The sequence below is a fragment of the Salvelinus namaycush genome, chromosome 14 (genome assembly GCF_016432855.1).
Source record: "Salvelinus namaycush isolate Seneca chromosome 14, SaNama_1.0, whole genome shotgun sequence".
NCBI classification, from domain to species: Eukaryota; Metazoa; Chordata; class Actinopteri; order Salmoniformes; family Salmonidae; genus Salvelinus; species Salvelinus namaycush.
Window position 1 is genome coordinate 5413362 of NC_052320.1, and position 27910 is coordinate 5441271.

Sequence of the window (27910 nt, forward strand, 5' to 3'; positions counted from 1 at the left end):
TCACACCATCATGATGTCTCAACACCATCACATCACCAGGATGTCTCAACACCATCACATCACCAGGATGTCTCAACACCATCACACCATCAGGATGTCTCAACACCATCACACCATCATGATGTCTCAACACCATCACACCATCATGATGTCTCAACACCACCACATCACCAGGATGTCTCAACACCATCACACCATCATGATGTCTCAACACCATCACACCATCATGATGTCTCAACACAATCACACCATCATGATGTCTCAACACCATCACACCATCATGATGTCTCAACACCATCACACCATCATGATGTCTCAACACCACCACACCACCAGGATGTCTCAACACCACCACATCACCAGGATGTCTCAACACCATCACACCATCAGGATGTCTCAACACCACTACATCACCAGGATGTCTCAACACCATCACACCATCATGATGTCTCAACACCACCACACCATCAGGATGTCTCAACACCACCACACCACCAGGATGTCTCAACACCATCACACCATCAGAATGTCTGAACACCGCCTCCCAAGATGAGCTACACCAGAAGACAAGCCGACCCCCCAAAAAACGATTCAAAGACAGCCTGAAACACAACCTCAAGTTTTGCCAAATCCAGCCGAGCCAATTCACAGACGTTGCCTCTAACTGATCCACCTGGCACTCCAAAACCCTCATAGAAGTTGACGATTTAGGGCTCTATTTAATCTGTAAAACTGAAGCGTTACAGATTCCGTGATAGAAATGTAAAGGGGATTTCCAATTAAGCCGACATAAGCAACGTTTACCGTGAAGGCAGTCTCCGCTAAAGCGGGAACATTACCTTTTAAAATGTAAATCACGCTGTAAAGCTGAACTTCCATGATGCTGATTGAATAGAACCCTTAGAGCAGGACAGACACAAGCATCTAACTGCAGCCAGAGCAAAGCATCACTCCTTCACAACTGGACCCACAACACCAGTGGAAGCACGTCTGTCCCACATGCCTCGGAGTCTGTGCTTCAAAACTCGGACTCCTGAGCTATTCAAGAACCCACAATAAACCGAAGTGACGTGCACGAGTTGTCATCATGGAAACTGACAGCCTACCAGAGAGAGGAAGAGACTCTCAACTCAAAGCTAGAAATAAAAGCCTGTACCGTGACATGAAACCACGTCTTACACACCAGAGTACAATGCCCTACTATTGCAAACACTGTTTAAGTCAAAAGCCCGACATGCAGAGACACAGCAGTATAGTAAGGGTATGATAAAGCTTGCAGTGAAGCCACATGGACACGTCTGGTAAGCAAGGGTGTGTGTGTACATTTAATGAATGTTTACATCAAATTGTACAATGTCCTACTACAGGGATGGTCAACTTTGATGGGAGTGGGGGCCGCAAAAAAAATTGGCACTGGTCATGAGCGGCCAAAGTGGCTCGCGGGTTTGTGTGCCCACATCAATAACCACACATTCAGTCAGAGCCGGCCCTAAGCAAAAACATGGGTTGGTCCTTTAGGGGCTCTATTCAATCCTTATCGCGGAAATTTAGTGTTACAGCGTGTCCTTTGGTTGGCGTTACAGCGTGTCCTTTGAGTGGCGTTACAGCGTGTCCTTTGGGTGGTGGACCATTGTTGATATACACGGGAAACTGTTGAGCGTGAAAAACTCAGCAGCGTTGCAGTTCCTGACACAAACAGGTGCGCCTGGCGCCTGGCACCTAAAACCATACCCCGCTCAAAGGCACTTAAATCTTAAGTCTTTCCCATTCACCCTCTGAATGGCACACATACACGTCTCAAGGCTTAAAAATATTTATTTAACCCGTCTCCTCCCCTTCATCTACACGGATTGAAGTGAATTGAACAAGTGACATCAATAAGGGATCATTAGCGTTCACCTGGATTCACCTGGTCAGTCTATGTCACTTGTAGTATGAACACTTGAATAAGAAAAACGGTCAAATGTTTCCTTAGAGAAGTAGAATCTTGATTGGGTGAGCAAGATACATTATAACGGTGATTCTGCCACAACCAGGACTGTAAATGAATGGTTTTAACTCTCTGTCTGATTCCGTAAGAGCAAACGTCGGTCTCTATCTTAGAATTTGAGGGATTTAATGTTCAATTCATGAGCTATTCAGTAAGACACAACGACTCAATGACTAACCACCATTTACATGGCTTTGTAACTCTGCCAAAGTATCACTGATCACCGGTCGTGGAGTGAATTGAGTAACACTCCCTATACTTTCGTTGCGTTTTTTTTGCCAAAAGTGGGTAAACGCTTGTGCAAAATATTATTCTATAAGTCATTGCCATGTGTAGAAACTGTGATGCCCGAGGCAGGGGTTTGAATTCATGTCAACCAAACTGATGGTCACAAGCAAGAAACATAACAGCTGTTATAAGAAACAAATATGGGTCATTTAATCTGGACAAACAACTTTATTTCTGGTAATGCATCTATACACTGTACATTCAGTCACTGTGGTATATAAGCATAGCTATTTTCAAACATAATCTCATAAAGTCCTTTACTTTACAATATAGTCCGTGTTGTGAGAGGGTGTCGATGAATGGGGGGGGGGGGGCAAGGGAGAGGAAGGAATAGATAAATAAGCCAAGCGTTTTTGTCATACTGTATATGCGTCATTAATAAACGAGAAAGCATACATTTACCTCTTACATAAAAATATTTCTAGAAATGTAAAGTTGATATAGCATTAGCAGCAGTGTAGGGCTAAAATATACATGAGGATGGGGAAAAAACCTGCGAGGTGGCGGTAGTTCTTGTGTGACCCATTTTTACCATTACTTGATGAAACATTGAATTTGGCCTTCCTGCTATTAGCCCATAGAAACACATTGAATAACACATTCATACAGTGCATTCAGAAAATATTCACACCCCTTGACTTTTTCCACATTTTGTTGTGTTACAGCCTGAATTTAAAATGGATCACATTTAGATTTTTTTTGTCACACAATACCCCATAATGTCAAAGCGGAATTATGTTTTCCGAAATTTTTACAAATTAGAAACGAAAAGATGAAATGTCTTGAGTCAATAAGTATTCAACCCCTTTGTCATGGCAAGCCTAAATTTGTTCAGGAGTAAAACTTTCCATAACAAGTCACATAATAAGTTGCATGGACTTGTGTGCATTAATAGTGTTAAACATGATTTTTGAATGACTACCCTATCTCTGTACCCCACACATACAATTATGTGTAAGGTCCCTCAGTCGAGCAGTGAATTTCAAACACAGATTCAACCACAAAGACCAGGGAGGTTTTTCAATGCCTCACAAAAGGCACCTATTGGTAGATGGGTAAAAAAACAGACATTGAATATCCCAGACATTGAATATCCCTTTGAGCATATTAATTACACTTTGGATGGTGTGTCAATACACCCAGTCACTACAAAGAGGCGTCCTTCCTAACTCAGATGCCGGAGAGGAAGGAAACCACTCCAGGATTACACCATGAGGCCAATGGTGACTTTTAAAAAAAGTACAGCGTTTAATGGCTGTGATAGGAGAACACTGAGGATGGATCAACAATATTGTAGTTCTCCACAATACTAACCTAATTGACAGAGTGAATTAACTTTTTGTCCTGAATACAACATATTACTGAGTACAATTCTCCATATTTTCAAGCATAGTGTGGCTGCATCATGTTATGGGTATGCTTATAATCGTTAAGGACTTTTCAGGATAAAAAAGAAACAGAATGGTTCTAAGCATAAGCAAAATCCTAAAGGAAAATCTGGTTCAGTCTGCTTTCCACCAGACACTGAGATGAATTCCCCTTTCAGCAGGACAATAACCTAAAACACAAGGCCAAATCTACACTGGAGTTGCTAACTAAGAAAACACTGAATGTTCCTGAATGGCCGAGTCAGTTTTGACTTAAATCTACTTGAAAATCTATGGCAAGACCTGAAAATAGTTGTCTAGCAATGATCAACACCCCATTTGACCGAGCTTGAAGATTTAAAAAAATAATGATGGGCAAATGTGGCACAATCCAGGTGTGGAAAGCTCTTAGAGACTTACCCAGAAAGACTCACAGCTGTTATTGCTGCCAAAGGTGCTCCTACAAATTATTGACTCAGGGATGAGAATACTTATGTAAATTAAGATATTTCTGTATTTCATTTTCAATAAATTAGCAGAATTGTCTAAAACATGTTTTCACTTTGTCATTATGGGGTTTTGTGAGTAGATGGGTGAGACAAAAAATATATATTTTTTTTTTATTCAGGCTGGAACACAACAAAATGTGGAATAAGTCAAGGGTTATGAATACTTTCTGAAGACACTGTACACTATCTGATATTGAATATTTTGTAAAAAATATATGAACTGTTGAAAAAAGTATTTCAATATAAAGACCTTACAGTAAAATAAAAATCTAAATAATTGGATAAACAACATGTTTATGTAGGGAATATTCTCAAATGCACTGCAATAATTGTTTTTGAAACATGTTCTTGGTTGAAACACAAACCAAAACAAAACAAGACAGCTGTAAGAAAAGATTTGTTTTGGATAAAAAGGAAACACCATCAATAGTGTAAAAATGAAAGATTATTTACACTTGTAAATTCTTATTTTTAAATCTTCACACTGGATAGTTTTATATGTTCTACTGTTATTGCTTCTTCGTTGTCCTCCATTTAGCAAAATGGTTCTTGTTTAAAAAATAATAAATCATTTATCCGTTTTTTTCTTTTACTTGGGAGCAAAGAGCCAATGTTGTCATTTTCTCCCTTTTTTTTGTAGAAAACCATGAAAAGGAAACTACAAATATCAATTCACTCGAGTGTAAAAACAACTATAAAATGTACCAATTTTAGGTCCGCAAAAGTCACAGACTCAGTGTCAGTCTCTAAATAACATTGGCCTTTCTAATGTTGGTTAAGACATGGGGCTTGGACATAATGCCCTCTTCACTAGTTAGAGATGTCCACCTTTGGATAGACAGACCAAATCACATAGAAATGGTAGGTCATCTTTTTCTACAACCAAGAGTTAACCTCATAATACCGCATAGCTATGGTATCTGTTGATACCTAGAATTATTTTTGACATGCATATCTCTAAAAGAACATTTCTGAATGAATTAAAGGTATCATTCAAAATGCCTTATTAGATTATTTATTTTTTACAATTACAAGTCGTTAAATTGTTTCTGCTCAAAAAGAAGAAGAGTTAATGTAATTACCGCCTTAAACTGCATTAGAAATACTGGGGGAAAAAGCTGCATCTTGTAGCTTGAGCAATGTAGTCAAGTCAGGCCTATCCAGAGGGATAGTGCAGAGAGAAGAGAGAATGAAAATGTCCCCTCCGTCGACAGTGTCTGCACTGTGTGACGGGCGTGACATCTGCACTGTGACGGTAATGACATCCCATGGTGGAGTTGACTCTTGAGCACGTTCCTACTCAGGCCAAATACAAACAGTTACTTCATCGTCAGTGTTCCTGATCTGGAAAACCCTCTGCCCACTTTCAGGCACTTGAGGTTGTCCAGCATTGTGTTTGAACTTCAGGTTGTGTTTTTTGCGTGTACGTGTAAAGTTATTTTTCTTGAACTATGTAATAAACATGGTTAGATTCCTCTAAAAAAAGACAGGTTTGCTGTACAACACAATAAAATCCTTACATGTACAGTATCAATGCCCAATAATGACTATATGTATGGCAAACCTTCTCAAATGTCATGCATATGAATGAAAATATATGAGTTTTCTATTGGAAAAAAGGAACAGAAGAAACAAGCCATAAAAATATCCCACATTTAAAACAACAACAACATCAACAACCAAAGGAAAAAAGCATAAACACAATGTACATTCTAATTTGCATTGTTCCCACTCTGTAGCGGAGCATTATAAAAAGTATTTTTTTATTAATCATCTTTACATTTTTTCTGGTAAATATATGAGCAATGTGTCTTCAGACTGTTATAATCACTGCTTTCCCATGAATGGTCTAAAAGCACTGTGTTTCACACCTTGGAACGTGGATGAATCATTGTCGTATTAATAAATACCAACATTTTAGGAGAGTTGGGCGCCCATGCCATTTTGTCTTTTGCTATCCGACATCCCACTGTCTTTCTATTTTGATGAGTGTTACTTGTCAACAGAAATTGTATAATTAGTGCCAAAAAAGACTGGAATTACATTTTTCAACAGCCCAAACTGTATCAGCAAGCAAGCCTGTAGACCCCTTTTCTCTCTCATTTTATTTACAATATTTTGTCTTAAACACATGATTACATTGCATTTAAATGAGTTGCATATAATAACAAAATGCTCACTTGGATTTGTATTGTTGTTGTCATGGATATATCCTCTCCAATGTAAGATTGAAGACAATAATGGGAGTATAAGGCATTATAACAGTATTTTGTAATGACAAAGTGCGATTCATTATTGTAAAAAAACAAAACACATATATATATATATTTACATACCATCATTTATTTAAAAAATAAAATGTTGTGGTTCTGGCTAAAGGCGCCACTTCCAGCCCTAAAATCATAGTATTCAAAAATTGTATTTTCGATCTTCATTTGAGCAAGTCATGCCAACTCTCGCTAATCAAATGAAAAGCAGTAAAGCCGGGTAAGCTAGTTTTAACCAACAGTCCCAGGGGGAAACCCAGCAGAAGTCTTGTGTACAAATCTGGGCTTCAGATTGCACCCAGATACAAAATGATCACAAAGTTTATCTTTACAAGATAGACTTTTGGGTTTTAACCCAAATGCTCACAAACACATAATGAAGACAAGTATGTATGCTGTTTCGGTGTATTTGTGTGACCATCTCTTGTTAATATCTAAATGAAATGCTCACTCTAAGAGGTTTACCAGAACACAGATACAGGGCCTGTGTCAAAGAGAGAAAACATCTAGTCCAATGCAATCCTCTAACCCCTTCCATAGTAAACTTTATGATGTATTAATGGAATAGTAGAACAAACTTGATACTTTTCCTCATTGGATCAAAATGGCCTCCTCTACACACCGACTAACCATGATGGCACTGGTGGTAGTTTGTCTTGCTTGCTGTCTGTTCATATTTTTTGCAAATCCATATTTTTTTGTCTCCAAGCTCTTATAGCACAAAGAAGCAAAGAAAATGTTTTCGTTACATTTTTTACATATCGCTTTGCAGTCTCTTAAATAGCTTATAAGGTCATGAAATTCTCCAACTTCTTCACGGGAAACGGAGCAGAAGCCCTGCTGGGGCACGCCTCAGGAGTCCAGTCCTACTTCCCGGCTCCTCTGCCATTTTGACAGCCCTCCATTTTGTCTCTAAACAGGCCAGTTGTAAAATTATTGTATTATTATCTTATTTTTTTATCATAGAAAAGTTTTTAACCAAAAGGTTCACCAGTTTCTGTCTCAGAAAATACAGGCACAACTACATTTTGTGCTATATATATTTTTTTTCTTCTCCTGATCCAATTTTCAGTTTGTGGAGGAGAGGTGCGTTTCAGTGCTTGTCCTAGTAACAACTTGATCCATGTACAAATACCAACAACTAGTAACAACTTGGTCCATGTACAAATACCAACAACTAGTAACAACTTGATCCATGTACAAATACCAACAACTAGTAACAACTTGGTCCATGTACAAATACCAACAACTAGTAACAACTTGGTACATGTACAAATACCAACAACTAGTAACAACTTGGTACATGTACAAAGACCAACAACTAGTAACAACTTGGTACATGTACAAAGACCAACAACTAGTAACAACTTGGTACATGTACAAAGACCAACAACTAGTAACAACTTGATCCATGTACAAAGACCAACAACTAGTAACAACTTGGTACATGTACAAATACCAACAACTAGTAACAACTTGGTACATGTACAAAGACCAACAACTAGTAACAACTTGGTACATGTACAAAGACCAACAACTAGTAACAACTTGGTCCTTGTACAAAGACCAACAACTAGTAACAACTTGGTACATGTACAAAGACCAACAACTAGTAACAACTTGGTACATGTACAAATACCAACAACTAGTAACAACTTGGTACATGTACAAAGACCAACAACTAGTAACAACTTGGTACATGTACAAAGACCAACAACTAGTAACAACTTGGTCCTTGTACAAATACCAACAACTAGTAACAACTTGGTCCTTGTACAAATACCAACAACTAGTAACAACTTGGTCCTTGTACAAAGACCAACAACTAGTAACAACTTGGTCCTTGTACAAATACCAACAACTAGTAACAACTTGGTCCTTGTACAAACACCAACAACTAGTAACAACTTGGTACATGTACAAAGACCAACAACTAGTAACAACTTGGTCCATGTACAAAGACCACGTTGGACTTGCTTTGTTTCTCTCTCCAAGGTTGCATCCAAGCACTCATACAGTTTTTGTGAGGATGGATACACGCACACATAGAGGATTGATATTTCTGCTTCTCTCTATTCTGTCTCTGTGGTCTCAGGCAAAGTTTTGTTTCGGGTGCTGATAGTGGGGGATTGGCGGGGGGTTGGTCATGGAAAGGGTTAGTTGTTGACGGGGGTGTCCTCGGTAGGCGTGTCCTGCTCCTTGGGCCACAGCTGCTGCTGCAGCTCCTTGACCACTCTCTCCAGGTGTTCCCTGGCTTCCCGCTCCTGCAGTAGGTCTGCCCGGAGCTGCTCGCGATCCGCCTCGGCATGCTGGAGCTTCATCTGCAGGTCCTCGATCTGGAACCAAGCAAAAAGCACCATGAAGGGTTGAGCTGAGGATCCAGGCTATATGACTGGTGTGTCTACTTTCAGGTAAGGGTTGAGCTGAGGATCCAGGCTATATGACTGATGTGTCTACTTTCAGGTAAGGGTTGAGCTGAGGATCCAGGCTATATGACTGGTGTGTCTACTTTCAGGTAAGGGTTGAGCTGAGGATCCAGGCTATATGACTGATGTGTCTACTTTCAGGTAAGGGTTGAGCTGAGGATCCAGGCTATATGACTGGTGTGTCTACTTTCAGGTAAGGGTTGAGCTGAGGATCCAGGCTATATGACTGATGTGTCTACTTTCAGGGAAGGGTTGAGCTGAGGATCCAGGCTATATGACTGAGCTGAGGATCCAGGCTATATGACTGATGTGTCTACTTTCAGCATTTTCTGTTGTTTCTTGTTAACTACCTAATATCATGCTTTGAACTCTTAAAACACACACACACTCACATACAAACACACACACACACACACCCACAAACACACACAGCCAGTGGCCACATCCTTCGCTCTGCGCGTGCAAACCTCTAAGTCTCTCCACATCCTGCCCAGACACACATTAAGACTAGCCCTAGCCCTAACCCTAACCCTAACCCTAACCCTAACCCAGACACACAACAGTGAACATTGGGACGAGCCCTGACATAGACCTAACTAAGCTGTCTCCCCAAAGCCTGCAAACACTATAAAAACAATAAACATTTGAAACATTCACTCAAATAAAGGCTTTTATGGCAGGTTGTTATGACAGGGCTTTATGACAGGGCTTTATGACAGGGCTTTATGACAGGGCTGGAAAGTGAATTGTTCTTTTTAGAGAAACTACAGACGGGAATCCAGTGTACCTCCCCTTTGTTATGTCTAATCTACATTTCCCATGATGCTTAACAGGAACTAAACATCTCTTCCTGTTTCCTCTTTGGGTTACACCCATTTATTTTTGACGGAGGAAACATTTTTTCTCTTTCCCCATTGACCATGAGAAGACTTAGCCTTGGTGTTAGACAAAAATGATGCAATTACTCTGAGGGCTAGCCTCCGTTCCGAGTGTTTATGTAATCGGACTCAGACTACAGACACTGCTCTGTCTGGGTTTGAGTAGCCCGTGTGTGTGTGTTGTGTGTGTGTGTTGTGTGTGTCCTCACCTGTGTGGAGTACTTGGCGCGCAGGCGGCCTGCCTCGCAGCCCTTGTCACACACTCTGAGCTGCCGGGCCTGCTCCAGCTCCCTCTTCAGATGCACGCGCGACTCCTTTGCCTCCTTGATCTTTTTCTCGCTCTCGGCGCGAAGGCGCTCAATCTCCTTCCTCAGGTTTCGCTTGGCCTCCGTGGCCTCCCTGAGCTTCTCTTTCTTAGCCAGTCGCAGGAACTCCAACTCCTAGGGAACAGTTCACACATGAGCTAAATAGAGGTAGCATTACTGAGTTGGCGTTAACTCATTAGCATTCCTGAGTACAGGTTAGCGTAACCTAATTAGCATAAGCCTACAGAGGAAGAGTTGGCATTAAACTTATTCAAGGACGCTAACATCAAACAACAAGCTAGCTGTTGACATTGAGCCTGGGGAAACCCTGTTGAACTTTGAACCTTCTGAAAGTCATAGCGAACTCCTGGAAAACAGATAAAGAGCTATCGTTTAACAAAAGGTTATGAAAGCTCAACACAAAGACAATGTAAGCATAATGTAAGGTTACGATTGTGGAAGACATTGTTCTGCACAACGTATACAACTGTTTTATAAGACATGTTATAAGTTGTACAAGTCAAGTCAAGGGCGGCAGTGGTTTCAGTCAATGATACATTCATATGAAGATCAAGAAACAGAGCTTTACAAGAAAAAACTTGTTCTAATACACCACAGCCCAGTGTTTACTAGAGGTCAAGGGTTAAGGAGATGAGAGGGCGAACAGAAGTGAGGTTTCCTTCCTCTTTGAAACTGAGAGACTAACATATTTCTGGTGTGTGTGTGTGGGTGCGTGTGGAAACTCACTTGTCATGGGAACCTAACAGCCAGGACAAGCGTATCTGTCGTCAAGCTTTGTTAGCTATCTCGTTAAAGTATGATGAAAAGAACCCAAAGAACTACAATCCTCCAGTCTACTTCTTGCTCAATTTACTAAATGTCCTGTCTGGTAAATTAAGTACAACTTTTAAACAAAAGTGATTGCTTACTCTCAACTGGCTGCTGTTTTAAACTGGGATGTTTGTTTTGTTAGTGTTACTCATCTCTATCTCCAGACAATGACTTAACGTAAGCCAAGTGGAACGCAGTCATTCAAGAATGTTTCGTCTTGGGAGGATGCACATTGTGTACCATCGCACACACACAGTTGTCGCTCGTTTCAAAAAACAATTATTGGTATCTTTCCAAGACCAAAATAAAATGGAAGTCTGCCCTGTCTGCTTTTGCAGCAACATCCGATTGTCGTTTTTTTTGCCAAGTCATGGTGTACGCTGCCAGGCCTCTGAGTTAGAGAACTTCTGTGTTAGTTGCTTAATGCGTGTACAGTACTTTCCCATTTCTTAACACTTTCCCCTCTGTCTACTACTTAAGAGTTTGAGGAAATTATGACACACTGGCATTAGTAAAAACAGGGCTAAAGCCTAGGCATTAGTAAAAACAGGGCTAAAGCCTAGGCATTAGTAAAAACAGGGCTAAAGTCTAGGCATTAGTAAAAACAGGGCTAAAGCCTAGGCATTAGTAAAAACAGGGCTAAAGCCTAGGCATTAGTAAAAACAGGGCTAAAGTCTAGGCATTAGTAAAAACAGGGCTAAAGTCTAGGCATTAGTAAAAACAGGGCTAAAGCCTAGGCATTAGTAAAAACAGGGCTAAAGCCTAGGCATTAGTAAAAACAGGGCTAAAGCCTAGGCATTCGTAAAAACAGGGCTAAAGCCTGGGCATTAGTAAAAACAGGGCTAAAGCCTAGGCATTAGTAAAAACAGGGCTAAAGCCTAGGCATTAGTAAAAACAGGGCTAAAGCCTAGGCATTAGTAAAAACAGGACTAAAGCCTAGGCATTAGTAAAAACAGGGCTAACGCCTAGGCATTAGTAAAAACAGGGCTAAAGCCTAGGCATTAGTAAAAACAGGGCTAAAGCCTAGGCATTAGCTCTGGGTCCTCGGATCTTAGCCAAGGTGCCCCAGCACACAGGGATAGTTTATCAGCCTTTCTTTGCAATGCATAAATGTATATTTTATACCTATTCATGGATATTTGATGATATATTTGTGAATTGGGGTATAGGATAGTTGATTGATGGGTCTCTGTACCTGTTGGAGGCTGCGTTTGGCCTGCAGGGCTGAGCCCAGCTTCTCCTCCTGCTTCACCCTCATCTTGACGATCTCATGCAGGAACTTCTCCTTAGACTCCTTGGAGTCCAGCCCGCTGTCCAGCGCCAGCCTCAGGATCTCCAACTCTGACTCCAGACCCCCCGGCCCGGGGCCCTCAGGGGCCAACACCACCGCCATTGCTGCTGCCGCTACCCCAGCGAGAGGGCCGTCCTCGGGGCTCAACACCGCCGACGTCACCGTACACACTGGGACCTGGGCGCCGGGCGAGCTTATGTCCTTGGCAGAGCTGGAGGAGGTGAAGGATGGGGAGGAGAGGGAGGACAGGGACGAAGTGACTGGGGAAAGAGAGAAGAGAGAGTGTAAGGTTACGTTTTGTGTCAGAGTAAGAGGTTTTCACTTCAAACATAAAAAGTTTCTGAGTTACTCACATTCCTCTCGGCTCTCCACCTCGATATCCACTTCCGAGTCCTTGTCCTCCTGGGGTGGGAGCTTGCCGGCTGCAGCCGACGGGGAGCAGGGGGGCTTGTGGCCTGGGTGCGGGAGCTCCCCTGTGGCCCTCCTCTTCCGGGTCCTGGATATGGGGCTGGCTCCCTTTCCTGGGGCCTTGCTGGCACTGGGGTGGGAGGTGCTAGGCACGGACGGGGACAGGGGCCCTGCCTTTGTCAGGGGTGGGGGTGTGAGGGCCATGTTTGGGGACACAGCGTTCTCCATGGTCTTGAAGTTGTAAAGACTGAGAGGGTGAGACGGACAGAGACAGAAAGAGACAGAGAGAGACAGAGAGAGAGCGACAGAGAGAGAGCGAGACAGAGAGGAGGATGTGAGAGGGGGTTGATCTTTAGGTGTCTTTGATTGGACTACGGGGAAAGAATGTAGAATGTTCGACAATGAACTAAGAAGGAGCATATGTGATACTTTATATCTGAATCCAAAACGGGCTTTGCTCTATCAGGGAGCTCCAGAGCCACTCGTAATATTCCGTTGGATATTCACTCCTACTGAGTGAAACATGTATCAGATCAAATGTGTGTGCTCCTGTGTGAATGTGATGTGTGTAATGTTGTTATGTGTGTGTGGTGAATCACTACGAGTGGGTGACCACGGTTGAGTGTGTGTGAGTGGTACCATGTGGGTAGGAGCGGTACCATCAGACCTGCCCCTCTAACCTCAGCCCACCCAGACAAGCAGGTGGTCCCTCTTGATAGTGAGGCATGCTGGGAGGGAGCACATCCATCAATAACATGAGCACAACATGTTGACGTGTGTTAACAGCTTGGACTTGGTGTTCTATGTTGACGTGTGTTAAAAGCTTGGACTTGGTGTTCTATGTTGACCTGTGTTAACAGCTTGGACTCGGTGTTCTATGTTGACGTGTGTTAACAGCTTGGACTTGGTGTTCTATGTTGACCTGTGTTAACAGCTTGGACTTGGTGTTCTATGTTGACCTGTGTTAACAGCTTGGACTTGGTGTTCTATGTTGACGTGTGTTAACAGCTTGGACTTGGTGTTCTATGTTGACCTGTGTTAACAGCTTGGACTCGGTGTTCTATGTTGACCTGTGTTAACAGCTTGGACTTGGTGTTCTATGTTGACGTGTGTTAACAGCTTGGACTTGGTGTTCTATGTTGACGTGTGTTAACAGCTTGGACTTGGTGTTCTATGTTGACCTGTGTTAACAGCTTGGACTCGGTGTTCTATGTTGACCTGTGTTAACAGCTTGGACTTGGTGTTCTATGTTGACCTGTGTTAACAGCTTGGACTTGGTGTTCTATGTTGACGTGTGTTAACAGCTTGGACTTGGTGTTCTATGTTGACGTGTGTTAACAGCTTGGACTTGGTGTTCTATGTTGACGTGTGTTAACAGCTTGGACTTGGTGTTCTATGTTGACCTGTGTTAACAGCTTGGACTCGGTGTTCTATGTTGACGTGTGTTAACAGCTTGGACTTGGTGTTCTATGTTGACCTGTGTTAACAGCTTGGACTTGGTGTTCTATGTTGACCTGTGTTAACAGCTTGGACTTGGTGTTCTATGTGTCTTCAGGGTAGTTTGTTGCTGTTTTGAGTATATTGTTCTCACCTGTCTCTCAGGAGAGCCAGAGGGCGGCTGGGCACGTCTTTGTCCCCAGCTGAGAGGTTAGGGGACCAGGGCCTGAAAGCCGAGGGCCTCTGTCTGGGCTGGAAGCAGTTGAGCCCCTTATTGGCCGAAGCCGAGAGGGATCGTAGCCAATCGGGTTGCTTCTCGGACAGGGTTAGGGATGGGAAGTCTTCATGTTTAGACTTCTTGGTTGGAATGGGATCCGACGCCTGGAGAGAAAGAAAATATCATGTTAGGTCAAGTCAACGTTCTATCCTGAGAGGGGCCCTTTCCTTTGTCCAGCGGAGGGCAATGTGAGCCGTGCTGCCCGTTGGGCATCCTCACTGGCCTGCCAGTCTCAACAGAACAACGCACCCAGAGGTGTCAGGCGGCTCTAGCCAGCGCGTGCCTGCGTGCGTGCGTGTATGTGTGTGTGAGAGAGAGAATGATCCCAGTATAAATAGAGCTAAAATCAACAATAACTCCTCCAGACAGGTGTCGCGGAAAAGGCGTCTGACAATTCGGAGAGTGAGTATGTGTAAATGTAGGAGGGGTGTTGGCAGAGTGTGAGTGTGTATAAATGTAGGAGGGGTGTTGGCAGAGTGTGAGTGTGTGTGTTTGTATGCTAGCAGTGGAGGTGATTGGGGGTTATTAAGGTGTTAGACAACACAAGCCCATCCTAACCCCCTGGTATATTGACTTGAGGTTGAGCTTGTTATGTGCAAAAAACAATAACATGTCCAGAGTGAAGCTACATCGCTTCAAACACACACACACACACACACACACACACACACACACACACACACACACACACACACACACACACACACACACACACACACACACACACACACACACACACACACACACACACACACACACACACACATTCTGCACACGCCAGTACTCCAGACAACTGTATTACTTTCCACACCGTGTATTTCAGCAGAGGTGAGACTTCTGTCTCTCTCTCTCTGTGTCTCTCTCTCTCTATTTCTGTCTCTGAGCTGAGGGAGTCTTTAAAACGCAGACAAGAGCAGGTCTGTGTTCTGGACTGCCATGACCTCAGCCTCTCCAAGCTGTGTCTGTCACTAGCCCCCCCCCCCCCCCCCCCCCCCCCCCTAACACCCCCCTCCCTCGCAGCTTTCCTCATCACACGTCTCTGTCTCTCCTATCCTTCCTTTTCTCATTCTCTCAATCTCTCGAGTCGACCAGAGAGACGTCATGATCTTCACGTTCTTTAAAAAGAGATAAACAGGATTTTTTGCAATTGAAATGCTAATGGTTGTATTGATAGTGAATGAGGTCTGAGAATCTGGACATTCTAGATCAATGTGTAATATCTCCATTATACCTCATTGTTAGCATCATTACACAAAGCAAGTGTTGCTTGGAATATACACTAAGTATACCAAACATTAGGAACACCTTCCTACTGTTGAGTTGTACCCCCTTTTGCCCTCAGAACAGCCTACATGTTTCAGGGCATGGACTCTACAAGGTGTCGAAAGCGTTCCCATGTTGACTCCAATGCTTCCCACAGTTGTGTCAAATTGGCTGGAAATCCCGCCGTAATCTATTACCCTCCCACCACCCGCCGTAATCTGTTACCCTCCCACCACCTGCCGTAATCTATTACCCTCACACCACCTGCCGTAATCTATTACCCTCCCACCACCCGCCGTAATCTGTTACCCTCCCACCACCAGCCGTAATCTATTACCCTCCCACCACCTGCCGTAATCTATTACCCTCCCACCACCCGCCGTAATCTGTTACCCTCCGACCACCCGCCGTAATCTATTACCCTCCCACCACCCGCCGTAATCTATTACCCTCCCACCACCCGCCGTAATCTATTACCCTCCCACCACCCGCCGTAATCTATTACCCTCCCACCACCCGCCGTAATCTATTACCCTCGCCCCACCACCCGCCGTAATCTATTACCCTCCCACCACCCGCCGTAATCTGTTACCCTCCCACCACCTGCCGTAATCTATTACCCTCCCACCACCCGCCGTAATCTATTACCCTCCCACCACCCGCCGTAATCTATTACCCTCGCCCCACCACCCGCCGTAATCTATTACCCTCCCACCACCCGCCGTAATCTGTTACCCTCCCACCACCAGCCGTAATCTATTACCCTCCCACCACCTGCCGTAATCTATTACCCTCCCACCACCCGTCGTAATCTATTACCCTCGCACCACCCGCCGTAATCTATTACCCTCCCACCACCCGCCGTAATCTGTTACCCTCCCACCACCAGCCGTAATCTATTACCCTCCCACCACCTGCCGTAATCTATTACCCTCCCACCACCCGTCGTAATCTATTACCCTCGCACCACCCGCCGTAATCTATTACCCTCCCCCCACCCGCCGTAATCTGTTACCCTCCCACCACCCGCCGTAATCTATTACCCTCCCACCACCCGCCGTAATCTATTACCCTGCCACCACCCGCCGTAATCTGTTACCCTCCCACCACCCGCCGTAATCTGTTACCCTCCCACCACCCGCCGTGATCTATTACCCTCCCACCACCCGCCGTAATCTATTACCCTCCCACCACCCGCCGTAATCTGTTACCCTCCCACCACCCGCCGTAATCTGTTACCCTCCCACCACCCGCCGTAATCTATTACCCTCCCACCACCCGCCGTAATCTATTACCCTCCCACCACCTGCCGTAATCTATTACCCTCCCACCACCCGTCGTAATCTATTACCCTCCCACCACCCGCCGTAATCTATTACCCTCCCACCACCCGCCGTAATCTATTACCCTCCCACCACCTGCCGTAATCTATTACCCTCCCACCACCCGCCGTAATCTGTTACCCTCCCACCACCCGCCGTAATCTATTACCCTCCCACCACCCGCCGTAATCTGTTACCCACCCACCACCCGTCGTAATCTATTACCCTCGCACCACCCGCCGTAATCTATTACCCTCCCACCACCCGCCGTAATCTGTTACCCTCCCACCACCCGCCGTAATCTATTACCCTGCCACCACCCGCCGTAATCTGTTACCCTCCCACCACCCGCCGTAATCTGTTACCCTCCCACCACCCGTCGTAATCTGTTACCCTGCCACCACCCGCCGTAATCTGTTACCCTCCCACCACCCGCCGTAATCTATTACCCTGCCACCACCCGCCGTAATCTGTTACCCTCCCACCACCCGCCGTAATCTGTTACCCTCCCACCATCTGTCGTAATCTGTTACCCTGCCACCACCCGCCGTAATCTGTTACCCTCCCACCACCCGCCGTAATCTATTAGAGAGAGAGAGAGAGAGAGAGAGAGAGAGAGAGAGAGAGAGAGAGAGAGAGAGAGAGAGAGAGAGAGAGAGCGAGACAGAGAGGAGGATGTGAGAGGGGGTTGATCTTTAGGTGTCTTTGATTGGACTACGGGGAAAGAATGTAGAATGTTCGACACTGAACTAAGAAGGAGCATATGTGATACTTTATATCTGAATCCAAAATGGGCTTTGCTCTATCAGGGAGCTCCAGAGCCACTCGTAGACAGTGACAGACAGGACTTCTATTAGAAAATCTACTCAAATGTCCTAGGGGGAGGAAATAGGAGCTAGGACATAGGAAGGAAAGGAATATTGGGACGTTGCCAATGTGTCTGAGTGGAGCAGGCATTTAGCTTCCGTCTACCTGACCACCTAACCAGAGCTCTGCCCGCCCGCACGCGTGTGTGTGTGTGCGTGCGCGTGTACTCATCTGGACACCTGCCAGGGTCTTCCAGCCCAAACAGGAACTGCTGGGAGCAGTGCTTTGTGGGAGGAAGTGAAATCTGAAGGATGGGCAGAGGTGGAATGTGACACTGCTGACTACCAACTCTAAGTGTGTGTATGTGTATGTGTGTGTGTGTGTGTGTGTGTGTGTGTGTGTGTGTGTGTGTGTGTGTGTGTGTGTGTGTGTGTGTGTGTGTGTGTGTGTGTGTGTGTGTGTGTGTGTGTGTGTGTGTGTGTCCAAGGCCGGTGGGACACATCACCTTTCAATAGAAAGCCGACAGCCCTTTGCTGATAGGCCACTGCATTGCAACAGGCTTGCCAATACCAAAGAGGAAGAGGTGAAGCGAGAAGTTTTACTCTGCCCAAAATCTGTCCACGAAAATAAGCCCACGAAGTGATCGCTGAGTGTCAAAATTGGTCAACAAAAAAACTAGAATTGCTAATTTGATCAAATAGAAGTTTCATAATGGTTAGCTTGAACTGATATAAGTGGACGCACACTTTGGCTACTTAACCAAAAAACGAGTTGTGCCTGTTGTCGTGTATATAACATGTTTTAGCACGAACATTGCCATTGATGGCTTCCACCATTTTAAAGTAGTCAACTAGGTGGGGATTCCTATGAGTTGGGAGCAATCAGCCAATGAAGAAGAGGAAAATGTACTAGTTTAAAATGAATATAGCCTCAATGGCGTTACCCATGCTGTAACAGATGCTATAATGGCACAGATACAAAGATGAGTGCTCTATCTATCTCTATGGCCTTTTTTCAAGCGTATCTGCCCTCTCTTTGGCTAGAATGGTCCCACCAGATCTCGCCTCCTCCCGCCTGCTTTCCATCTTTGAGGACATGTACAGTATTTCCATTGTTAGAGCGGTCACTCGACTATCTTGTCAATATAATAGACAATCATTGTCAATACCAATGAGTATAACAATATCTTCAGAGAGAGAGCTAATTAGTGGATTTGTCTATTTCAGCCACACCCGTTTCTGTCAGGTTTATAAAATCAAGCACAAACATTGGCAGTAGAATGGCCTTACTGAAGAGCTCAGTGACTTTCAACGTGGCACTGTCATAGGATGCCTCCTTTCCAACCAGTCAGTTTGTCAAATTTCTGCCCTGCTAGAGCTGCCCCATTCAAATGTAAGTGCTGTTATTGTGAAGTGGAAACGTCTAGGAGCAAAACGGCTCAGCCGCGAAGTGGTATGCCACACAAGCTCACATAATGGGACCGCCAAGAGCTGAAGTGCGTAAAAATCATCTGTCCTCGGTTGCAACACTCCCTACCGAGTTCCAAACTGCCTCTGGAAGCAACGTCAGCACAAGAACTGTTCGTCGCCTAAGGTCACCATGCGCAATGCCAAGTGTCGGCTGAAGCGGTGTAAAGCTCGACGCCATTGGACTCTGGAGCAGTGGAAACGCGTTCTCTGCGCGTTCTCAGACGAATCTGGGTTTGGCAAATTCCAGGAGAACGCTACCTGCCCCAATGCATAGTGTCAACTGTAAGGTTTGATGGAGGAGGAATAATGGGCCCCTTAGTTCCAGTGAAGGTAAATCTTAACGCAACAGCATACAATAACATTCTAGACCATTCTGTGCTTCCAACTTTGTGGCAACAGTTTGGAGAAGGCCCTGTCTTGTTTCAGCATGACAATGCCCCCCGTGCACAAAGCGTGGTCCATACATAAATGGTTTGTCAAGATCAGTGTGGAGAACTTGACTGGCCTGCACAGAGCCCTGACCTCAACCTCATCAAACATCTTTGGGATGAATTGGAACTCTGACTGCGAGCCAGGCCTAATCGCCCGATATCAGTGCCCGACATCACTAATGCTCTTGTGGCTGAATGGAGAGAGAGAGAGAGAGAGAGAGAGAGAGAGAGAGAGAGAGAGAGAGAGAGAGAGAGAGAGAGACTTGTCTTTATGATCCGGTGTGGATTACACAGCATAGACAGGATGTCACACCTCGAAGATAAGGCCTTTCGATTAGCCGAGCTGGGTGAGATACATGCCCAGACAAGCGCCGCAGCGCACAGAAAATACCCGCTTTCAGGGTATTTGTCACTCTCTCAGGGTTGAGAGAGTGACAAAGCCTCTATTTATGAGGGATGGAGGGAAGGAGAAGATAGAGTGTAGGCAGCAGGGTATGTTCAGCTGCCAGGGGTCCTCCGCCTGTGTCTGCCAGTGTGGGTAGGGAACGCCACAACCTGCCAGTGTGGGTAGGGAACGCCACAATCTACCAGTGTGGGTAGGGGACGCCACAATCTGCCAGTGTGGGTAGGGAACGCCACACTCTGCCAGTGTGGGTAGGGAACGCCACATTCTGCCAGTGTGGGTAGGGAACGCCACATTCTGCCAGTGTGGGTAGGGAACGCCACATTCTGCCAGTGTGGGTAGGGAACGCCACAACCTGCCAGTGTGGGTAGGGAACGCCACAATCTACCAGTGTGGGTAGGGGACGCCACAATCTGCCAGTGTGGGTAGGGAACGCCACACTCTGCCAGTGTGGGTAGGGAACGCCACATTCTGCCAGTGTGGGTAGGGAACGCCACATTCTGCCAGTGTGGGTAGGGAACGCCACATTCTGCCAGTGTGGGTAGGGAACGCCACAATCTGCCAGTGTGGGTAGGGAACGCCACACTCTGCCAGTGTGGGTAGGGAACGCCACACTCTACCAGTGTGGGTAGGGAACGCCACACTCTGCCAGTCACGTTCAGTCAAGGCCTCTCTGTGCCCTGTGTGAAACTCTTTTAAGTTTCTATGTCTGCTAACAATCACCAAAGTATCGACCGGCTAGCTCCGTCAAAACACAGTAGAAAACCGGTGCCACTGCCAGCTAATGTAACTTTCACCATATGGTTAGCATAGCTAAGATAACAGTCATGCTACGGCTAGCTAGCGCTGAGGCTAACGCTAGTAGCAGATGAGGAACCAAAGGCTACACAGGCAGATATCAAATATTAATAGAATGATACATACATTCAAAATATGTATATTAAAATGCATGTAAATGAACGGGTTTACAGTTTATATGCTTAGACTACCAGTAACATGACATGTACTGAATGATATTGTGAAACATATTTAAGATAACAGGCAGACAGTAAATTATGATAAGGATTTTTAAAGGATTTTTCCCCCCCGAAACATAATATTTATCTATTGTCCATTATCACTATCTTTGACTTAATAGCATTTCTTGAATGGGCAACTTATCCGCCTGGTGAAGCTTATTTTTCAAGAGTTCTTAAAATTGTAACTCAACAACATATTAGTAATTTTATCATTCTGTATTTATGTTGCATTTTATACACAATTAGAACGAAACATTTGTGGTACTCACACTTCCTGGTTTACAACCATCTTTGAATAGATGTTTAAAAAATATATGGGAGTCCGATGATGAAAACCACACGATCATTTTACCAAATGGCATTGGTTGAGATAAAAGAATATGTCAAACAAAATTCATATGTTTAATTTCATTTAAAATTGGTTGTCAAAATCCTGTTAAAGGATAAGAGTGGTGCACCATGGTCTTGTTGATGGTGTCAAGGGCTTGTATCATTATTGAACATCAATTTGCCCGACGGTTTTGATATCTGTTGATCACGATCAATTACACCTCATAGAACAACAAACTATTTTAGAAATGTACTTTTCTTTCTTCAAACATGCATAGAACATTGTGTAAAAGTATCATACAGTTTTTTTTTTTTTAAATATCCTCTAAAAACAAAGCCACGTGGCACTATTAAGTATTTATAACTTGCAAAAACAGAATACTTCTATATCAGCACAAAACAGATAAATTAAGTGTTTTTACTCAAATATCAACGTGTCTGGCTACTACTTTATTATGTTAAGTACAGACGTAAAACACAAAAGACTCAAGTAAGAACAATTTATTTAATAAATGTTAGATTGAATTGAAAATATGAAGTAATCATAACTTGTAAAAATGCAATAACTTAAGCAGAAAAAAAAAAAGGAGTTATATTTACTCAATAACCTAAGATTTGTTAACTGTACTCAAAAACATAAGTGATAAGAAATCTTGTTGACATATGAGTTAGTACGACTTTTATGATTTGAGTTCTATTAACCGTTGGAGATGTTTGAGTAACCACTACTAAATTTCTTTAATGAGTTAGACAGTTACTTTTTACAGTGCATGTTATGAAACAACCAATGAGGGGGAAGTTCACTGAGATGTTTTGGCTGCTACTGAGCCAATAGGGAGACAGTTCATTGAGAGATTCTGTGTATTGCACTACGGCTTCAAATAAAAAGGGTATTATTACGTGTCAAATTCTTAGTAAGTAACAAAAAAAAGTAAAAGAAAGATTGCTTTCTTCTAAAAACTGAGACAGAAAAAATGTGTTTGACTAAACTGAAACTTCCTCAGGCAATTTCGATGGGAGAACTAAGACGGAATTGTTGGATCTAAAACGAACATAAAAAAAAGCACTGAACGAAAATCCTCCTAGCCAAAAAAGCCACAGCTTTGTGGTACATTAGATAGATTGTCTGTTTTCTCAAGAGGTAGAACTCGCACTCCTATAACACAATCTGTAATTTCTATTGCTCTCTCCCTCAGTCTCTCCCTCCCTCCCCCCTCTGACTGTTCTTCTGTCTCTCTCCAACACTCCATTTCCTGTGACACAGATTTCAGGATGTCCTCTCCAAACAAGCAGAATTCCATTCAACAAAAGCAAACAAGCAACACGAAGCCAGACAGAACACGAGAGGTACAAACAAACTGTCGGGGGTGAACTGCCAATCGTATACGAACCCAATCTCACGCTCAAAACAAAACAAAATGGCTGCCATTCTCTGCCGATGTGGTTCAACTACATCTGGCTTGTCTAGGCATACCCTAACCATGACATTGACCACATTAATGACCTCACTTCCTGTTTAGCCTGACGACCTCACTTCCACATTGAGTTTGTAGCCTAAGTGTGACACCATGTCAAAAGTGTAATGGTTGTGTCAGAGATGAAAGAATGGCCTGTGGCGCCAAACAGGTTGTCTTAGCTAGCGCACAGATAACATCCTCTCAGACTAAGGAGAGACGAAAGAGTTAACAACCTGTTTTCTCTCTTTCTGCATCTAGCTAGTGAGCCACACCCTGCCTGTGACCTGTCTTTGGTCTCCTTGATGGAGGGGCTAGACTGTGACTGCAGGAAAGGAGGTCTCCTTGATGGAGGGGCTAGACTGTGACTGCAGGAAAGGAGGTCTCCTTGATGGAAGGGCTAGACTGTGACTGCAGGAAAGGAGGTCTCCTTGATGGAAGGGCTAGACTGTGACTGCAGGAAAGGAGGTCTCCTTGATGGAAGGGCTAGACTGTGACTGTAGGAAAGGAGGTCTCCTTGATGGAAGGGCTAGACTGTGACTGTAGGAAAGGAGGTCTCCTTGATGGAGGGGCTAGACTGTGACTGCAGGAAAGGAGGTCTCCTTGATGGAGGGGCTAGACTGTGACTGCAGGAAAGGAGGTCTCCTTGATGGAAGGGCTAGACTGTGACTGCAGGAAAGGAGGTCTCCTTGATGGAAGGGCTAGACTGTGACTGCAGGAAAGGAGGTCTCCTTGATGGAGGGGCTAGACTGTGACTGCAGGAAAGGAGGTCTCCTTGATGGAAGGGCTAGACTGTGACTGTAGGAAAGGAGGTCTCCTTGATGGAGGGGCTAGACTGTGACTGCAGGAAAGGAGGTCTCCTTGATGGAGGGGCTAGACTGTGACTGCAGGAAAGGAGGTCTCCTTGATGGAAGGGCTAGACTGTGACTGCAGGAAAGGAGGTCTCCTTGATGGAAGGGCTAGACTGTGACTGTAGGAAAGGAGGTCTCCTTGATGGAGGGGCTAGACTGTGACTGCAGGAAAGGAGGGCCTTCAGGGAAGCTAGCCTAGTTGCCTAGCCTAGTGCTCGCTGCTAGCTCGTAAAAATACATGCTGAGAGAGACTTCTCACTGCGCCCAAACTGCAGAAACCTAAAGTCTACATCTGCTGGCAAACAAACAAGTGTCAGACGACACGTTTCTCTAACAGTTTTGTCAACCAGTTCATCCCATTGCAGTCCCTTTGGCTATGTATTCTCAGACAACAAATTGGCCTCTGTACTCAGTGAGGTAAATGGCTAAACAAAGGTTTTTGAGTTACTCCAACACAATATCAACACTGAAGACTAGTTTCAATTCCTCTTATTTGTCTACTCTATACAATAATTATTGAAATATCTAAGTACGGTGTAGATGGGATATGTGCATTTTGGAGATTCTACTTTGCTTTGCTTTTCTGACTAAACTTGAAAGTACCTAATTTAGTATTCACTTTGATAGTGTATAGTAAAGAACACTTTCTCTGTGCTCAGCAGTTAAGTGGGAATGTTGAGTCTCAGTTTGGCTGCTGTGCTGTATAGAGTGTGTATTAAGTTATGATCCAACGTCCCCATTCTAAAACAGTCAGGGGTTACTGACACTTACCTGCCGTGTGTGTGTGTGTGTGTGTGTGTGTGTGTGTGTGTGTGTGTGTGTGTGTGTGTGTGTGTGTGTGTGTGTGTGTGTGTGTGTGTGTGTGTGTGTGTGTGTGTGTTAGTAGCAGCCAGGAGTGAGAAGAGAGGCTGATGTTCAGGCTATTAGGTAGCACACAGCTTTTTAGAGAGAGAGAGAGAGAGAGAGAGAGAGAGAGAGAGAGAGAGAGAGAGAGAGAGAGAGAGAGAGAGAGAGAGAGAGAGAGAACCACCTTCACACAAACACTGTCATCTATCAACGCCATTAGGAACCTGTCTGTACATGTCTCCCTACTGCGAGAACAAAACCAGCCCTATTCCACAACTAAACTAAAACACCTCCAACGGTTTTACCCATCCCTCATGCTAGTCCATAGACTAAAACACTTCCAACTTCAACGGGTCTATCTAGGGATGCACAATACATCGGTGAACATATGGGAATCGGACGATATTAGCTAAAAATGCCAACATTGGTATCGGCCCATGTCTAGTTTAACGCCCCGATGTGCAAAACCGATGTCAAAGCTGACGTTCATACATTTAAACTCAGTTTTTCACAATTCCTGACATTTAATCCTAGTAAAAATTCCCTGTCTTAGGTCAGTTAGGATCACCACTTTATTTTAAGAATGTGAAATGTCAGAATAATACTAGAGAGAATTATTTATTTCAGCTTTAATTTCTTTCATCACATTCCCAGTGGGTCAGAAGTTTACATACACTCAATTAATATTTGGTAGTATTGACTTTAAATTGACAGAGCTGGTGTAACTGAGTCAGGTTTGTAGGCCTCCTTGCTCGCACACGCTTTTTCAGTGCTGCACACAAATTTTCTATAGGTTTGAGGTCAGGTCTTTGTGATGGCCACTCCAATACCTTGACTTTGTTGTCCTTAAGCCATTTTGCCACAACTTTGGAAGTATGCTTGGGGTCATTGTCCATTTGGAAGACCAATTTGCGACCAAGCTTCAACTTCCTGACTGATGTCTTGAGATGTTGCTTCAATATATCCACATCATTTTCTTCCTCCCGCATGATTCCATCTATTTTGTGAAGTGCACCAGTCCCCCAAGATGCTGTCACTCCCGTGCTACACGGTTGGGATGGTGTTCTTCGGCTTGCAAGCTTCTCCCTTTTCCCTCCAAACATAACGATGGCAGGTAGCCTAGTGGTTAGAGTGTTGGACTAGTAACCAAAAGGTTGCAAGATTGAATCCCCGAGCTGACAAGGTAGAAATCTGTCGGTCTGCCCCTGAACAAGGTAGTTAACCCACTGTTCCTAGGCCGTCATTGAAAATAAGATTTTGTTCTTAATTGACTTGCCTAGTTAAAAAAAATAAAACATAAAAATAAAAATAATCATGGCCAAACAGTTCTATTTTTGTTTCATCAGACCAGAGGACATTTCTCCAAAAAGACTGATCTTTGTCCCCATGTGCAGTTGCAAACCGTAGTTTATGGTGGTTTTGGAGCAGTGGCTTCTTCCTTGCTGAGCGGCCTTTCAGGTTATGTCGATATAGGACTCATCTTACTGTGGATATAGATACTTTTGTACCTGTTTCCTCCAGCATCTTCACAAGGTCCTTTGCTGTTGTTCTGGGATTGATTTGCACTTTTCGCACCAAAGTAAGTTCATCTCTAAGAGACAGAACGCGTCCCCTTCCTGAGTTGTATGACGGCTGCGTGGTCCCATGGTGTTCATACTTGCGTACTATTGTTTGTACAGATGAACGTGGTACCTTCAGGCGTTTGGAAATTGCTTCCAAGGATGAACCAGACTTGTGGAGGTCTACAATTTTTTTTCTGAGGTCTTGACTGATTTCTTTTGATTTTCCCATGATGTCAAGCAAAGAGCCACTGAGTTTGAAGGTAGGCCTTGAAATACATCCACAGGTACACCTCCAATTGACTCAAATGATGTCAATTAGCCTATCAGAAGATTCTAAAGCCATGACAATTTTCTGGAATTTTCCAAGCTGTTTAAAGGCACAGTCAACTTAGTGTATGTAAACTTCTGACCAACTGGAATTGTGATACAGTGAATTATAAGTGAAATAATCTGTCTGTAAACAATTGTTGGAAAAATTACTTGTCATGCACGAAGTAGAAGTCCTAACCGACTTGCCAAAGCTATCATTTGTTAACAACAAATGTGTGTAGTGGTTGAAAAACGAGTTTTAATGACTCCAACCTAAGTGTAAGTAAACTTCCGACTTCAACTGTATATAACATAGGTACATGATGTAATGACGCCATGTAATTTGTTGCGCTATACGTGCAACACAGCATTCCTAAACTATCCCACAATGTCCGCTGTGTGGATCGAGCAGTCATTTGAAAGAGTAACAAAATTTCAGCGAGACAACTCAAAGGCGAAATCCATTAGCGCCAAGATAATAGAATTCATTGCCCTTGACAATCAACCGTTCTCTGTCGTGGGTGATATGGGCTTTCGCCAACTGGTCGAGCACCGGTACACACTACCAAGTGCTCTATTTTTCAGATGTTGCCCTACCGGAGTTACACAGTAATGGCGCCACTGCTATTAGCTTCATGACATACATACTATGGAACGCCGTTTGGGTCTTTGCGTGTCAAAAAAGATACCGTAGCACTGTCAAAGCTGAACAAAAAAGTCTGCAAACAAGCAAACATTGGCCACGAACGATGTGTTTATAATACCGCGTTGGTATTATACTGGGGTAGCTAGCTTTAGCTTGGTACCTAGCTAGCACCAATACAACCAGCCTGAAAACAATGACCAGTAGATACTGCAGTAATTTCCATTATTCTTAGCAATGATTTAGGAATCCTTGTGAGTAAGTATTAGCTAGGTTGCCACTTGTTGTTCGCCTATTGAAATTGAGCTTCAGTTCATGAAAATAAATAGCTAGTCAGCACCTTAACCCTGTTGCCAAAAATGTCATATTGGTGCTACACTAGTTCTATCCATCCCTCATGCTAGTCCATAGACAAGACACTGCTCCTGGCAGCGATCTCTCAAGGTGATATCTTCGAGAAACTACAAATTAGGGAAAATGGTTATGTTTGTTTCTGATACGACTGATACACTTGGGGTTTCCCAGAACAGAATGTGGTCTGGTGTTGTACCTCCTCGGGTTGAGGTTTCCACTTCCAGGAAGAGTCCACAAAGCCAGACATAACAGACCCTCCTATGTGGTTAATGCTAGGCTAGGCTAGAGGCTAGGGACAGCACAACATGGGGAGAGCAGGCTAGTCAGCCACGGCTACATTAGGCCAGGGTCCCAAAGGGACAGCAGGCTCACACACCCTAGCCACATCAGAGATGGAGAGAGAGGGAGGGAAAGAAAGGGGAGGGAAAGTCTGAAGTTTAAGCCAAAGAGGCAAGATAACCACTGCATGGCTAGGAATCAAATTTAAGCAAACTTCAGCAACTCTCCCTTATACACAAATATATGCTGTGTGAGTGAGAGAGTGAGACAGAGAGAGAGAGAGAGAGAGAGAGA

The 27910-nt window shown here is 44.1% G+C and overlaps 1 protein-coding gene across 1 annotated transcript in view; it reads right to left on the bottom strand.

Annotated features, from left to right (window-relative positions):
* Nucleotides 1-6477: 6477 nt before the first annotated feature.
* The window catches only part of LOC120059052 (ski oncogene-like), a 109685-nt gene continuing 88252 nt past the window's right edge, over nucleotides 6478-27910 (bottom strand). The window contains exons 2-6 of the mRNA XM_039007826.1: nucleotides 14152-14378; nucleotides 12506-12807; nucleotides 12057-12412; nucleotides 9935-10165; nucleotides 6478-8757 (exon numbers count right to left, since the gene is read on the bottom strand). Of these exons, the coding sequence (XP_038863754.1) occupies nucleotides 8578-8757; nucleotides 9935-10165; nucleotides 12057-12412; nucleotides 12506-12807; nucleotides 14152-14378 (1296 nt within the window). The 3' untranslated portion in view covers nucleotides 6478-8577. The remainder of the gene's footprint in view (nucleotides 8758-9934; nucleotides 10166-12056; nucleotides 12413-12505; nucleotides 12808-14151; nucleotides 14379-27910) is intronic.